The sequence below is a fragment of the Trifolium pratense genome, linkage group LG4 (assembly GCF_020283565.1).
Source record: "Trifolium pratense cultivar HEN17-A07 linkage group LG4, ARS_RC_1.1, whole genome shotgun sequence".
Classification (NCBI taxonomy): Eukaryota; Viridiplantae; Streptophyta; class Magnoliopsida; order Fabales; family Fabaceae; genus Trifolium; species Trifolium pratense.
In genome coordinates, this window is record NC_060062.1 from 9,928,249 (window position 1) to 9,944,587 (window position 16,339).

Here is a 16,339-nt window from a genome sequence, read left to right on the forward strand (position 1 = left end):
TACACTAATCATCCTTCAATGAAATTGTACATAAGAGAATACGGTCTCCATTTAATTTTCTCTTTAGATATCATATTATGTTTTTTTTACACAAAGTCTCATATTATGTATTTTTTTTTTACTTATGTATATTTTAATTTTTTTTTACGCAAAGTCTCATATTATATATTTATGTATATTATGTTATTGTTGGGCCAACCTTTTGCTGTCATTGCAAGAACTACGGCTACGTTTGGCCCGACTTTTTTTAGATGGAAAAGTTACTTTAAGCTTAAAGTTAAAATTGAGAGCTTTAGAAATAAAGTTAAAGTTGTTTGGCAAATGTTATTTTTATTTTTTTGGTTTCAAATACTCCTTTCAATGTTGTAAGGTTTGTTGATATATATTTAAATAAAACCGAAACAAATTCTTACAAAAATTAATATATTCAAATAAATGTTATTTTATGTTGTCAAAAAAATAAATTTTATTTTATATATGAAAAAAATTTAATTAATATATACTGTCAAAGTTAAATTATTTTACACATGTGCCTAATAATATATTATTTTTCTTTTTTAAAAAATAATAATAATATATTATTTTGATGGAGTCTGCTGATTTATTTTGATGTACTGCACCCAATAATATACTATTAACACATCATATATTGTGTTTATGAACATGTAATTGTCAAATTTATTTATTAACGTGACAACACATCATTTGATGCATATGTAAAATGATTTTACACTGATGATATATAGATATTAAACTAAGAAAAATTCATTAATTTTTCTTTTTTACAAAAAGTATTTTTGTTCTAATCTATTGTGGTTTATGGTTTAAAATAAATAGAAATAATTGACTCAAAAAATACAATAAATCGAAATCAATAAAAGAGTGGCACATAGAAAAAATGTAAGACATGTTCAGATAAGTTTAATATATATGACCATCCTTCAAAAAAATAAAAATAACCATCCTTCAAAAAAAATAAAATAATATATATGACCAAAAATACCGTAAAACTATATAAACATTGGCTGGTAGGATTCGAACACCATATATAAATGCCGAGAAGTTATTTTAAAGTTGGTTTTAACAACTTCTACTTTTGTTAAGTTTTGTACATAAAATATAAGTTGCTTAATTTGTCAAGGACTTTGCAAAAATTCTGTTTGGCCCTCCTTTTTTTTAAGGAGAAAATAAGAAGAAAAAAAGTGTGGCCAAACAGGCTCTACGTATGAAATTCCAAATCATAAAAAACATGTGAATAAATGAATATGTGGCAAAGGTAGTGCCACGCTTTTCGTCACATATGGACGCACCATAATTATGACAATATCATGAAGATAAGGTTTTCAAAGTTTTCTAACTTCTTGTAAAATTACATGACACTAGCCAACCAACCAAAATATGATTTTGATTCCTATACTTTCTCAGAATTTTTATTTTAGTTTTTGAAGATTTCTTTCACACATTTTAGTTTCTGAAAAAAAATTTATCAATATTTTTAGTCCCTACTTTTCATTCAAAACGTGTATACTTTCATATTTTCGAATGATTTTTTGTATTCATGTTTAAAATATTATTAGAATATCTCCGATAAAAATTTAGAATTTTTTATCATAAGATGAATTATTTATAAATTTTTATGTGCAAAAAACTAAAAAATTCATATTTAATTCATTTTTTATTAAAAAAATTTAAATTTTTGTAACAGAAATTCAAATAATGTACTAAACATGACCGAAGAAAAAAATTTAAAATTTAAAATGGTATGCACGAGTTGAATGAAAAGTATGGACTAAAAACATTGACCGAAAAAACTTCAGGGACTAAAAAGAGTGAAAAAAATCTTAACGGACTAAAATGAAAATTCTGAAAAACTATAGGGACCAAAAACATATTTAACCCTAATTTATTTTGATCATGCTTTCTCATATTTAGTACTACCTCAGTCCCTAATTATTATAAGACTCTATTTGACAAAAACGTACTATTCATTTACCATATTTTGACCATATTTTTTTAATAATATATAAATGTAAATATTAACATATAAGATCTTGTTCAATATATTTTGATGAGTATTTTCAAAAAATCAAATTTTTATAATTTTTACTAATAAACAATTAAATATATTATTGATCAAAATTATACATTAACGTACGTGGATGGTCAAATAGAGTCTTATAATTATGGATAGTATAAACCATATTAAAGAGAGTCAATTTAGAAAGTGAATTGATATGCAATTTATTTACCTTCTTTGGCCGTTGAAGTGTCACAAGTTTTCTCCGGAACTAAAATTGGTATTCAATGTTGTTTTGAGAGATACTTTTTTTTTTGGGCGTTATTTTTAATGGCAAAAAATATAAAAACTAAAATCGAAATAATACAAAGAGTACAAGAAGCATTCGAGTCTAAACAAAAGATAACAAAAAAGAGAAAGAAAAAAAAAAACAACAAAAAACTACCAAAAACAAGTGATGACCAAAAAAACAGAGCACTAACCAAACCTATTCAACGACACTAGAGACCAAACAATGCAACACGGCCAACAAAAAATAAGTTTCACCTCGCATGATCATATATAGGAAATAAGCATTGACTTGAGAACTTACCAAAAAATCATTTAAAAAAAATAAAATAATAAACTCTTGTTCAAATGGACCACACATTAAAATGTGAAACCTAACCTAAACATCATCCCCTCTCATAGACCAAGACATCCACCTTAATCACCTAAAAATATTGTTTCAAACTGGAGACTCAATCGGTGAACCACTTAACACACACGAAGTAACAATTGGGCCCACAATAACTCTCCGCTTTGAAGGTTTTTGGCCAGTAATTATATCTTGTAAAAGCTGTTAAGAAAACCCAATTCCTCAACACCTTAGCTAGAATGTTGATCTACCCAATTGACTAGGACTCAACTAGTAGAGATGAATCAGGGAGCAGAGTAGGCCAAACTAACCGAGTAAAATTCATTATTCTCATGCTTCAAGGACAAGAGATCCTCTACTTGCGATGGGGTAAACCCAATCAAAGACGTGACCATAGTATCCAACAAACCCTGCGCCCTACAAACCAGACTCTCCTCCGCTTTTGGTCTCAAACACACTCTCCCACCCAATTTTTAATGGAATGTCCGAGTCTAATGATTACTCATTATAAGAAAAAGTTTACATTTTAGATTCATTGAGAATTTAATGTATCTGGACCATATTATGAATCAAATACATTGGATTCCCAATGAATCTAAAAAGTAAATTTCTCTTATATTAGGACTAAAGGGGTATTGTAAAAATAATATCAATAAAAACACAAAAAAATTATCATCTAATTGATAAATTATTATAAAAATAAATATTTAAAAATGTAAGCTTAATATAAAAAGGGGTATATTTACCTAAAATTAGAGTTTAATTGATATTTAGCGTTGATGTAATAATATATCTATAAAATTGATAATTATGAAGAACTAATACATCAAAATTAAATGACATAAAAAAGTATTGAATAAACAGGGAAAATATGGGTCGGACTGGGCCATTTTGGCCCTGGCCCACCAGACTGGCCAACCCATTTGATAGCTCTACTAGTGGTTATGTTCTTTTTTAGGGTAAAATATAGTGTTTATCTTCCTACAATGTTTGAAATTCGGTTTTACATCCCTAGGCATGTACTTTTTTTTTTTATTACCCTCATGTATTATCAAGATTTCGTCCTTTTAGTTTCTTATTAAATATGCTAACTTAATATACTGCATAAATGATGACGTGACATGTTCAGTAAGGGGGTAAACCGAAATTCCTTAACACTACATGAGACAAAAAGACGAAATCTTAAGCCAAGAACGAATGGCTAAAAGAACGAAATCTTCACATTCCATGGGGTAATCGAAAAACAAATTACAGAGGGTAAACTAAAATTCACTAACATTGTAGCAGGTAATCTATTTATCACTTTTATTTATTTTTTTAAAAAAAAAGACTAAATTGGCTGTCACAATTTTTTCACATGAATTATAATGGGTGTTCAATGTTATATATACGAGGTCCAAATTATTACTCTAAAGTTGAGGTTTTATATCAAAAGCATCCTCTTCCTCTTCATAGTCTATCAATTGTGACATTAATTGTAACCATGTTGTCACTAATACTTCTTGTTCTATGCCTAATAATTCTTCCATTTCTTATGTTCTTCCACAAACATAGAACCATTAAACATTATCCAATTGGTCCTAAAGGCCTTCCCATAATAGGAAATCTTCATCAACTAGACATTTCTAATCTTTATCTTCAGCTTTCACAATTGTCAAAGATATATGGTCCTTTGTTTTCAATTCAACTTGGATTAAGACAAGCAATTGTTGTTTCTTCAGCTGAAATTGCCAAAGAAGTATTGAAAACCAATGACCATTTGTTTTCTAATAGACCTATATTATATGGTCAGCAAAAATTGTCGTACAATGGGTCAGAAATGATATTTTCACAATACAACGAATTTTGGAGAGAAATAAGAAAAATTTGTGTTGTTCATATATTTAGTACCTAACGTGTGGCATATTTTTCCTCTATAAGAAATTTTGAGGTAAAGAAAATGATAAAAAAAATTTCAGGTCATGCTAGTTCTTCAAGTGTTACAAATATGAGTGAGGTGTTAATATTTCTTTCAAGTACTATAATTTGTAGGATTGCTTTTGGGAGAAGCTATGAGGATGATGGAAATGAGAGAAGTAGGTTTCATGGAATGTTGCATGAGTTACAAGCTTTGTTTGCAGAAATCTTTGTTTCTGATTATATTCCATTCATGGGTTGGATTGATAAACTTAGAGGATTGCATGGTCGTCTTGATAGAAATTTCAAGGAATTTGATGAGTTTTATCAAGAAATTATCGATGAATATTTGGATCCAAATAGACAACAAACGAATGAAGAGATTATTGTTGATGTCTTACTCCAATTGAAGAAAAAGCGTTCATTTGCTTTTGATATCACTTTTGATCACATCAAAGGGGTCCTCATGGTATGATATTTTAATTCATTTCCCTTTTTTTATAAATTTTTGGTGAATTCTCCTTTTAAATATATTACATATATTGTCAATTAATCATGCAATATACACTACAAGTGAATCCACTTCATGTTCTTTTAGGATTTTATCCTCTCTTACTCACTCTTTCTTTCATGCCGACCATTCTGCCTTAATTTCAACCATTACTTCACTTTTCCCACCTCTCTTGTGCTGTTTTTTCACTTTGTGAATCAATATTCTTTCTACAACACCGATATTTACATACAAAATGTTGACACCGTATTCGTACACCATAAAATAAGCTTCATTCATTATCTTTGTATTCTAAGGAGTGAGAAAAACGAACTACTCTTTTTTTCAAACAAAATCAAGAGTTTTATTTGTAATAGAGATAAATTAAAATAAAAGATTAAATAATCTATTTTTGAAAAAAAAAAGTTTTATCAATTTGTTATTTATGTTTATTTCTCACATAAATAGTAAAACTATCTTGACAAAAAAAAACTCTGCAGCTAAGTGTACTAACTTTGATGTAAACATCAAACCCATCACCAACAAAAAAAAAATTAAAAGATTAATTCTTTAATTAGGGACCACAACGTGTGGGTATATCGAGCTAGAAATTTTTTAACTTGCTTTTACGTTAATACTACTTTATTTTTATTTTTATTTACATAAATACAGATTTGTTCCTCCTGCTTTTGTAAAACCATAAGTGTGGTTTTTATTTTTAATTTTACAATTTTGGTTTCCCATTTCATAAATTTTGATCATCACAGGTGATTTTGACCATACAATTTAATGACATGATAAGAATTAAAAATGAAAACTTTTAAAATTAAAGCAAAAATTTTGCAATTAAAAATGAAGTACTAAAATTGAACATTTAGTTAAAATGAAGGACCAAAATTGCTTGTTTTGTCAAAAAAGGGCCAAAATTAAAGCAAGTCTGTATGTTTTTGCTTGTCCCCTTTGAGTGGTTGGATCAGTTGTGATCACCTTGTACAGACTTGTTTTATGAATGGAATAAAAGTTTTCTTGTTTCAAAAAAAAAAAAAAAAGACCAAAATTGCGGTTTTGTCAAAAAAGGGCGACTAAAACTATATTTAAAAACCTTATTCTATTTTATATTTATTTTAAAGTTATTTATATGTAAAATAACAAATCTAATAAATTTTATTATTTTTGATAAAAATATTTGTTATTTTTACTTTCTATTTCACAGAACAATTTATCATCTCATTTCACAATTCATTCTTTAGCTAAAATAAGTATCTGTAAAAAAAAAAAGTAGTTAAAAATAATTTCTATAAAGGAATAGTTAATTAGCAAAACTACATCAAAAGTTTTTTTAACTTAATTTAAATTTTCAGACATATTCTTTCTTTTCATGTCAAATAAGTTGTTTTTTTTTTTAACGGCAAAATGATATTTATATATAAAAAACGAATTGGAAAAAAGTACAAGTGGTACTCAATCCACTTCTAAAGAAAAAGTACAAATAGTACTCCACCCAATCCGAAAAAACCATACCCAAAACTATCTAGCTATACAATCAAAATGATTCGTACACCACTCATAAAACAAGCAAGGTGTACTAATCTTTTTTGCCAAAAGCCATTTCCAAGAAACAAATTTAATTCTATCCACCATATCTTGTAGCTCTACAATTCTCCCCATAAAAATCCTATCATTCCGAGAGCGCCATAAAGTCCAAATGACTGCATGTCAAACCATAAGAACACCTTTTCTACCATGCTTCTTTTTCCAACATAAGCCCCTAAAAGTCTCAAATATTGAAAGCATGGAGTGGGGTAAAGCCGTAGAAACCCCAAACCATCTAAAGACCTTCGACCACACCGCTCACACCAAAGAGCAAGAAGCAAAGAGATGATTCTCCGATTCCTCGCGGAGTCACACCAAATACAAGACAAAGGCTCGTCCAAAGGAATTACTCCTCGACGAGCAAGATTCACCCGCGTAGGAATCCTTCCCAAAAGAGCTTGCCAAGAAAAAACAATAACCTTTGTCGGTGCCCAACTATCCCACACTTTAGCAATTGTCCCGGATGAACTCAAACCAATCAAAGGAGGCGGAATAAAGCGATCGTAAAGAAATTAGTCTTTTATTTTGAAGATGTATGTTTAAAACGGTGATCCAAATTCTTATTCTACTTCTATTAAAAAGAAATGTGTAGCTGATACCGTAAGTTTAGCTCAATTGGTAGAGGCATTGCATTTTATACGTAGGGTTGGAGGTTGTCGATCTAGTGGTATTTTTATGGGGATTCTATCTATTGTTGTAGGATCCCTATTCAAGATCACTGCAGTTCCTTTTCGGGCGGCTGTAGAACGGACACCCCACTTATGCATGAGAGATAAATTTTGATGGATTGAATTCCGAACATCTCATTTATCTCATTTATCCACTTTAAGAGATGAATTTTGACGGATTGAATATATAATAGTTTTGATGATGCATTTTACATGTTATATAAATTGATGAATTGAGGATGCAATTTACCATTCGAATATTCAAGTAAAACTTTTAATTTGGCAATAAACATAGATGAAAATGAAATTTGGTGCAATATTATTGACCTCTTTGCAGGATATGATTGTCGCTGCAACCGATACCACATCAGCCACATCAGTTTGGGCTATGACTGCCCTAATAAAAAACCCAAGAGTAATGATTAAAGTACAAGAAGAAATTAGGAATTATGGAGGTAAAAAAGAATTTTTATATGAAGAAGATATTCAAAATCTTCCTTATTTCAAGGCGGTGATTAAAGAGACACTAAGATTGCACCTACCAACTCCATTGCTTGTGCAAAGAGAATCACGTGAAAAGTGCAGTATAGATGGATACAACATTCCGGCCAAGACAATATTGTATGTGAATGCTTGGGCTATTCAAAGAGATCCTAATATTTGGAAATATCCAGAAGAATTTTATCCTGAAAGATTCTTAGAAAGTTCTATAAACTTTACCGGACAAGATTTTGAACTAATACCCTTTGGAGCTGGTCGTAGAATTTGCCCAGGTATGGCTATGGGAGTTGCCTCATTAGAACTTATACTCGCTAATCTTCTATATTCATTTGATTGGGAATTGCCACATGGGTTGGTTAAGGAAGATATTGATACAGAAATGTTGCCAGGGATCACCCAACACAAAAAAAATCCTCTTTGCCTTGTTGCCAAGATCCCTATGTAGATATGCATCTTATTGTAACTTTGTTGGTTTTTTTTTGTATAATATGCTATAATTATCATGCTCAATGTGTTGTGTTACTCTTTGAATTTTAGAAAAGAAAAAACTAGTTATTGTTGTTGCTTCTGTCAATGTGTATGTTGGGACACTCTTGTGCAAAATATACAACTTATGATTTTACCAAATTGTATAAAAGATTTTAGTAAGAAAAAATTGTATAAGGAGGTCTTTAAAGAATTTTGCAATTTTAAGAAAATATTTGACATTTCACTCGTAAAATATTCAATGTTTTTATTCATAAGATAATATAACACTTATTTTTTAAAAATCAAATATGTTGTCAATTTTTTTCAAATATAACATTTAATTTATTTATTACAAGATAGCTAGCTGGATGGAATATGGTCTTACTTTAATATAACACTTTTATTTAAGTGACCACGAGATGAATATCCAAAAACTCAAATTAAATAAGCAAGAAAAAAACCCAATTGTAATATTTAGCGATGTAATTCATTCATAAAACAACAAACACTAAGATACTCCATCACACTAGTTCTTATTCTTTTTTCTTTTTTTTTGGGATTAGTTCTTATTCTTAATAACATAAGGGCACTCTCATATACTTGTGAGAAGTTTCCATAACTCTTTGAGCCGCTTCTTCAAGCCTTGATGCTGTAAATGTAAGGAAAAAAAGGAGTCAGTTGTTACTCTTTGTGTGTTGTGTACTGATAAACTTGTAATGATATGATATGATTGTTATATTTTGTTTTTGCTTGCTAAAAGTTTTTTATTTTGAATGACAAATATATAATATATAAAAACATAGAAAAAGTACAAGACTATTTAGGTCTAGCAAGTTTCTTTTTGTTTGCTAAAAATTTATTTAATTTGCTTGCTAAAAGTAATTAATCTATTTGTCTAGCAAACCATTGATGTTTAGTATTGAAAATATATTGCATATGCATATAATTTAGTTATAAATTGTTATTTTTTTTGTTTTGCTTGTTTTAAAATTTAAATAATACTCATCATTTCTTTAACAAATCTCAACTTGATAGAATAAAACCAAATTAACATAGTTTGGTTTACTCTTTAGTGTTCTGGTATTTGTGGTGTGTGCTCTAGGTGGTCTGGTGACTGTTGAGTGTGTACTAGGTGGTGTCCTTCTTTTAGTTTTCTCATTGGTGTCCCGCTTATATACGTCGCCTCTGTTTTGTAATCCCGTTTATCCCGACCTTTGTTCGTCTTGTGCAGAGACCGGTTATTATTAATAATATTTTGCCGTTTAAAATATATATATTTCGTATAAAAGAATTACAAAAAAATTGAACCGACTATTTTATATTAGTTAAAAAAAATCTTTCAAAAAATCGAACTAAACCGACGGGTTGTACCATAAACCAAACCACTTTCAATTACTATTTTTTATATATATATATATGGGTCATGCTAAACAGTGCCCCTGGGGCACTAGTTAAGCATACTAAATAAGGAAACAAATGATAAAGTTAATGATGAGAGATAATAACTTTTCACATCATTAAAACATTGAATGCACAATTTACGAGATAAAACTTCTATATTTGTATCCTTAACTAGTGCCCCGGGGGCACTGTTTAGCATTTTCCTATATATATATATATAATTATATCTATAAATTAAATTTTAAAAAAAATATTTAGTGTACACCAATATGAATGCATAGTCCTTGAGATCAACAATATATAAGAGATAGAATGATGTAATGTGATACTAAGAGAGAAATAAAATGTAACATGTTAATAGTGAAAGTTATAATACATACATAGCACAGTTGGTGGAGGTACTGATCTTGTAAGGAATGCTAACACCACATCTACCAGGAAGAGCACCAGCGTTGTTGTTATTCAAACCAGAAATACCACGGGCAGCACTTTTCAAGCAGTTGCAAGCAGCCTGACGAGTAGGTGTGGTTGTCGCCACGGCTTTTAGTCTTCTAACTCCAGCACAACATGCCGGAGATGGACCACGACCACCTCTAAGGTAAACAATGCATGGAGCAAGAGCACCATTTACAGCTCCACATGAGATTGCAGCTTCTGCCATAGGTGCAAATGCAATTACCATGCACATCACCAAAACAACACATGCTACTTTCATGTTTGCCATTCTTAAAACAAAATGTGTTTTTGTTTTTGGAATATTTTTTTTTATGCTTTGTTTGATGAGTGTAAGTAATGTGTTAGGGTATGGGGGTTTATATAGGAAATAAGAGGAGGTGGGAAAATGAGTAGAGTGATGGATTTTTGCTTAGTGTCAAAATTAGGTGAAGTTGTGGGTACGTAGTATTAAATAAGGTATGGTCAAAGTATGTCGAGTGTTTATAATTATTGGCCACTTGTCTCACTATACCTCAATTTTAATTTAATGCTTTGATATGCTGTTACATTACATGTTAATTGTACTAAGATTTCATGAACATGGTACACGACTATACACGTATGAACTCTTATGGGGATGGGCATGACAACGAGGCGGTACGGATTTTACTTTACCGTCTTCAAATTTAATTGGTAAGTTTTCTAAAAAAAAAATTCAATCAATATTTATGGAATAAACTAAGATTCTATTATAGTGATTAAATAGTGCAGTTGTAATGTAGACACTTTAGTGAATGAAATCGTTGAATCTTTTGATTACCGTAAGGGATTTAAAAAAATAAAAAAATGGTAGAAATTAAGGTATTTCTTTATTTTTGTAACTCAAATATCTCTTTGTAAGAAACTCATTGATTGTTAATTGGAGTTTCTTTAACCTGACTTTGATACACTTCACATCCCGGGAATCTAAGCAATATGAGACTTCAAACAATCTCAAACACCGGGAATCTAACCAATATGAGACTTCAAACAATCTCAAACAACACAACAACACATTCAACACCCACCCTCACGCCTAGCGTGGTCCTGAGTCAAATGCCCACAATGCAGTCTTTAACCCGACTTTGATACCATGTTAAATATGCTTGAATCTCATCTCCAAAAGCTAGCTCAAATGGTGAGATTGCCCTCACATATTTATACACTTCACATCCCGGGAACCTAAGCAATGTGGGACTTCAAACAATCTCAAACAACACAACAACACATTCAACACAACAACACATTCAACATCTATGTGCTCATCTTCTTTGATTTATCTTATTTTATTGTTTGTAATAGTTATTGGTGTCTACTAATTTTACTTCACACTTTATAGTATTGATGCGAGTTTCAATTGAATTCAAAATATTGGTGAGAAAATTATTTTGGGATGTGGAAAATAAAGATGTAGGTAGTCTTAATTCAAGATAAGTGTGTAGAACCTATAAAGGGAAGGGTGAGGTTGTGTTGCCATTAAAATGCAGACAAGACATGAGATGGTGGACAAGGGCTACAGTACCAATGTCCATGCCTTTGAGATAAAGTTCTTAGAGAAGTTATGAAGACCGGATTTGGATTCTTTACATTCAAAAATCTTAAATTCACATACATTTACTTGTATTTAGTGTAAAAATACTAAGAGAGATAGTATGATAAGTGGTAATGACAAAATTGATCTTAAAAATAAATTAAATATAGGTGAATATAAGATTTTTGAATGTAACTAATACAACATCAAGGTATGGGTTGAATTCATCTTCTGATTTTTGACAACGGCAAAAGTTCATTTACATTGTGTGAATTCAATTGAACCTAACTAAAATTGTACTGGTTTGTGGTTCAATCGAGTTGTATACCATTTCAGAAAAAAGATTGGGAAGTGGGAATACAATTTTAGTTAGGTTCAATTGAATTCTCTTTGGTTTTGGGAGGGACCATTAGGCTCAGTTCCAAAGTCAACAAAGAAGTTGCAGTTAATTTTGACGCCACTTTTTTTTAGAATCAACATGTGTGAATGTCAACCTTTGATTTTGTAGTAGCACATAATTCTGCCGAAAACGATATTGTATTTGCTACTGATACAAAGGAGTTTGTCGCTAATCGCTATAATGTTCGTCATATTAGCAACTATTTTTTATGATGTTGTAGCTGTTTCTCTGCTATCGTTTTTTGGTGTGTTTTGGAGGTTGTATTTTTGTTTCTCTGCAATGTTATTGCAGGCTGTAGTTGCAGGCCAGCTGAGGGTTTTTTCGCTCAGTGTTGGTGGTTTCGGTTAGTGTTTTTCTGCGTCTGCTTCAGCTGTTTTCTGCTGGTGTAATATGTAGGGAGGGAATTGAAATCCGTCACCTAATTAGCGACGAAATTTCAAGAACAAATGTTGCATTTTTTATCAATTGTTTGAGACGGATTGATTTACATTAAGACATATTAATTCAGTATTTCAGTCGCACTTTGTGATAGAATACAAATTTCCTCACTAATATTTTGCGAGGCCTAATTTGGTTAGGAATTTTGGGCCATACATAATTTGAATTCAGTAGTGATGAATTTCTTCTCTCTAAATTTAATTTTCTAGTAGTGTTTCATTTGTTACGAGTGGAATAGTGATTGGCTTGTGATTTTTGTATTTTTTTGTGGTTTGCAATGAAGCTGAGATCAACTTACGACCTTTTTTTTTTTTTGAATGATAAATTGTTAGTTGTTAGTAACTTACTATATTAGGACCTCTAACATACTATCATTAGCTTGTAATTCATTTCAAAACAAGATGGATATTTAAAAACTGACATTAAATAAGAGAAATCAGATACATAGGTAAAAACCAAATTAAAATATTTCACTATGTAATTCATAAAACAACACAGTAAAAGACTATATATCAAATAGAGTATGGTATACAAGAAGATAGGGCCACATATAACATGAGCCTCCATCACTCTCATTCTTATTCTTAATAGTATTAAAATGCACTTTCATATATAGTGACAACTTTCCATAATCATGCATCTGCAATGTCATCATCTTCAAGCCCTGATGCTGTATAAATACAACAAAATAATAAGAAAACTAGTCAGTAGATTAGCAGTGAAAGAAAAAATATTTATGAAAAGTACTAAAAAATTGTAAAATTTTACTAGGAAATAAAACAGAGCATATATTGATGAAGTAGTCCTTAATACTTAGGGTAGGGGTCCTTTAATTAGCAAATATGTATTAGGTAAGTTTTGCGTTTGTAACATAAAAACTGTTAGGTTTGTAAGTTTTTCAAGTAATAAATAGGTCATTTAATTTTCTAACTTGTTGTACTGTTATCCTTCTTCCAGTTATTCTCCCTTAGTTGGGCCTCAACTGTCTGGCACTCATGGTTCGCATCAGATTGAGCCTCAAATTAATCATGGTTAACATCATAATTAACAGTCATGTTAGTATTTTTGTAAACTTAGGATAACTGGAAGAATGGAAACGGTGTTACAAGCTAGAAACTTAAAGATCCTATTTGTTACCTGAAAAACCTAAATCCCTAATTATTAATTTGTTACAAACGTAAAACTTAAAAACCCTGAATGTATTTTGGCCTAATTATTATGATGAGTTTAAAAAAAAGAGCAAGTGAAAGCTTAAGACATACGTAGCACAGTTGGTGGAGGTACTGATCTTGTAAGGAATGTTAACACCACATTTACCAGGAAGAGCACCTGCGTTGTTAGTATTCAAACCAGAAATAGCACCAGCAGCATTTTTCAGGCAGTTACAAGCAGCCTGACGATCAGGTGTAGTTGCGGCGGCAGCGTTGAGTCTCTTAACTCCAGCACAACATGCTGGAGAAGGACCAGGACCACCTTTAAGGTAAGGAATGCATTGAGCAAGAGCACCATTTACAGTTCCACATGAGATTCCAGCTTCTGCTATAGGTGCAATTACCATGCACATCAACAAAACTACACATGCTACCTTCATGCTTGCCATTGTTTTCTTAAAAGAAAATTAAATGTGTTTTTGTTTTGGTTTGGAGGTTTTGTTTTCTTGGTTTGTTTGTTTGTTTGGTGAGTGTAATGTGTTAATGTGTGGGGGTTTATATAGAAAAAAGATAAGGTGTGAACACAATTTAGAGTGACGGTTTTTGGAAGTGTGGTAGTTGTTGTGCGTTGTAGTAGTAAATGATGTATGGTGCATGCTCTTTAATTATTGGACACTTGTTGAACTATCATTAATTCGATTTTAATTTAAGGAGAATGTTAACTTGTGCCCTTAAGGCACATGTTAAGGAAGCAAAAATAGAAATTATTAAATGCTAATTTGTGCATTTTGACTTTTGAAGCATTAAATTTCTTGTATCATTAAATGTTGAGTTTCTATTTTGGTATATCTTAACATGTGCCCTAAGGGCACATGTTAACAAGACCCTTAATTTAATACTACTACTTAGGTTATTAGGTATGTTGTTACATGTTAGAATTTATTCATGATAAGAGTACACAACTACACGTGTATGAACTCTCTTGCATTAGTTGTTCTTGAGAAAGATCACTTCGTTTTCAAACATGCCACTCACTAAATTTTTGGGGTGGGGGGAGTTGGGGTGCTGATATAGTTGGGATGTTCATCATTTTTCTTGATGTTTAGATACTCTTAATTCAATTAAAAAAAAAACCTGCCACTCACTAAATTTTGTTTATAGGCAATTTTGATTTTTGACTCATTGATGGAAGTTGAAGATAATTTTGCAGATCACTATAGTCAGAAGCGGAGGTTCAACAAGTATTTATCAATTCAAAGTTCTGCAATATACCTCATTCCAATTTCAATTTTCAACAGTTGAAATTATAAAATAAAAATTATAATTTTTTTTTTTTGGATTATTTGATGTTGATCAAACTGTCACTAATGTTCTGAAACCGAAAAATCATAATTTCGATAACCGTATATAATCTAGTTTGGACAAATTCAAACTATATCTTAAATCGTAATAATCAATGATCCATTGGATTTTAAAATCAAGGTGGATGGATTGGATTCAATCCATTAACTAATTTTTTTACTTATGGATGGATTGGATTGATCCATTAGTGAATGGATTGGATGAATAATAGATAAATGAATAATTTTTGACACCCCAAACACAAATGAGGGAGTCGGGGTACTTCGATGTATTTCTTCTGAGTTCTAACCGATAAATATATACCTTCTTTTTGTTGTTTTACCTCAATGTAATTCATATATTTGTGGAAAAAAAGAACATACTATCATTCTCTTTTAACTCATAACTAGATGAATATTAAAAAATTAAAATTAAATAAGAGAAATGAGATAACTAGATAAAAACCCAATTATAATATTTCACTATGTAATTCATAAAACAACATAGTAAAATTTGGACACGTGGCAAACAGAAGCCACATTTGGACAGATGATACGTGCATGTTGATGACAGTCAATTAGATTATGTTTTTAGTATTAATTTGGGGTAATTTTAATAGCAATTGAAGCCCAAAAGCAAACAAATACATGAAAAAGTGAAGTTACTTGACCCAGAAACAAGAAAAGTCGAAAAAACATAAAAAAGGGGAAAAATGTAATAAACAGCGCAAACATCGTACGTAAGATGAGATTCAGCGTGGCGCGATGAGAAGACGGTTTAAATTGAAGAAAATCTGCAATAAATCTTTTTCATCGTACCACGATATCTTGTCATCGTGGCATGATGAAAGCGGTTGAAGAAAACAGAAAATCTGGGGAAGATCTTCCATTGTATCACGATACGATCCATTGTGGCCACGATAAGGCAAAATTACACACCATCGTGGCCACGATGAGTGCGATGGACGCATAGAAAAACCCAAAACTCAGCTGAAAAACTATAAATAGAGTCTTCCTCCTTCACTATTATTCATTCAGAAATCACTCAACAATAGTGATACTCAAGAGAGAGTTAGGAGAACTCTAAGGAGGACCAAGGAATTCCAAGGTCAATAAGGTTCTTTTCTTTATTGTCTTTGTAATTTCTTTTTCCTAGGTTAGGTAGAGTAGATGAACTCCCTTATGAATGTTTGGTATTGTATAATTTGGTGTTAAATTCAATTGTTCTTACATAAACTCTTTTATTGTCCGGTTTTTATTCTTTATTTTAATACTAATCACATTAGAATAAACTCTAAGGAAAATTAGTGGATATCACATAGGAAACGAAACTA

At 30.7% G+C, this 16,339-nt stretch overlaps 2 protein-coding genes and 1 pseudogene across 3 annotated transcripts; 1 reads left to right on the forward strand and 2 right to left on the reverse strand.

Annotated features, from left to right (window-relative positions):
- The first annotated feature begins 4,069 nt into the window (after positions 1 to 4,069).
- Positions 4,070 to 8,333, forward strand: LOC123921284 (annotated as a pseudogene).
- Positions 8,334 to 8,715: 382 nt separating this feature from the next.
- On the reverse strand, positions 8,716 to 10,474 carry LOC123921286 (non-specific lipid-transfer protein 5-like). The gene is made up of 2 exons (XM_045973764.1): positions 10,052 to 10,474; positions 8,716 to 8,919 (listed from the first exon to the last, which is right to left on the reverse strand). The coding sequence occupies exons 1-2, from the start codon at positions 10,393 to 10,395 to the stop codon at positions 8,907 to 8,909; spliced, it is 357 nt and encodes a 118-aa protein (XP_045829720.1). The 5' UTR covers positions 10,396 to 10,474; the 3' UTR covers positions 8,716 to 8,906.
- On the reverse strand, positions 8,716 to 14,204 carry LOC123921287 (non-specific lipid-transfer protein-like). 2 transcript variants are annotated; one of them, XM_045973766.1, is made up of 2 exons: positions 13,777 to 14,204; positions 8,716 to 8,919 (listed from the first exon to the last, which is right to left on the reverse strand). In XM_045973766.1, the coding sequence occupies exons 1-2, from the start codon at positions 14,112 to 14,114 to the stop codon at positions 8,907 to 8,909; spliced, it is 351 nt and encodes a 116-aa protein (XP_045829722.1). In that variant the 5' UTR covers positions 14,115 to 14,204; the 3' UTR covers positions 8,716 to 8,906. The 2 variants fall into 2 exon arrangements, with proteins under 2 accessions (XP_045829722.1, XP_045829721.1); XM_045973765.1 differs by lacking the exon at positions 8,716 to 8,919 and adding an exon at positions 12,917 to 13,184 and having other exon boundaries at positions 13,777 to 14,203.
- Between the last annotated feature and the right edge of the window lie 2,135 nt (positions 14,205 to 16,339).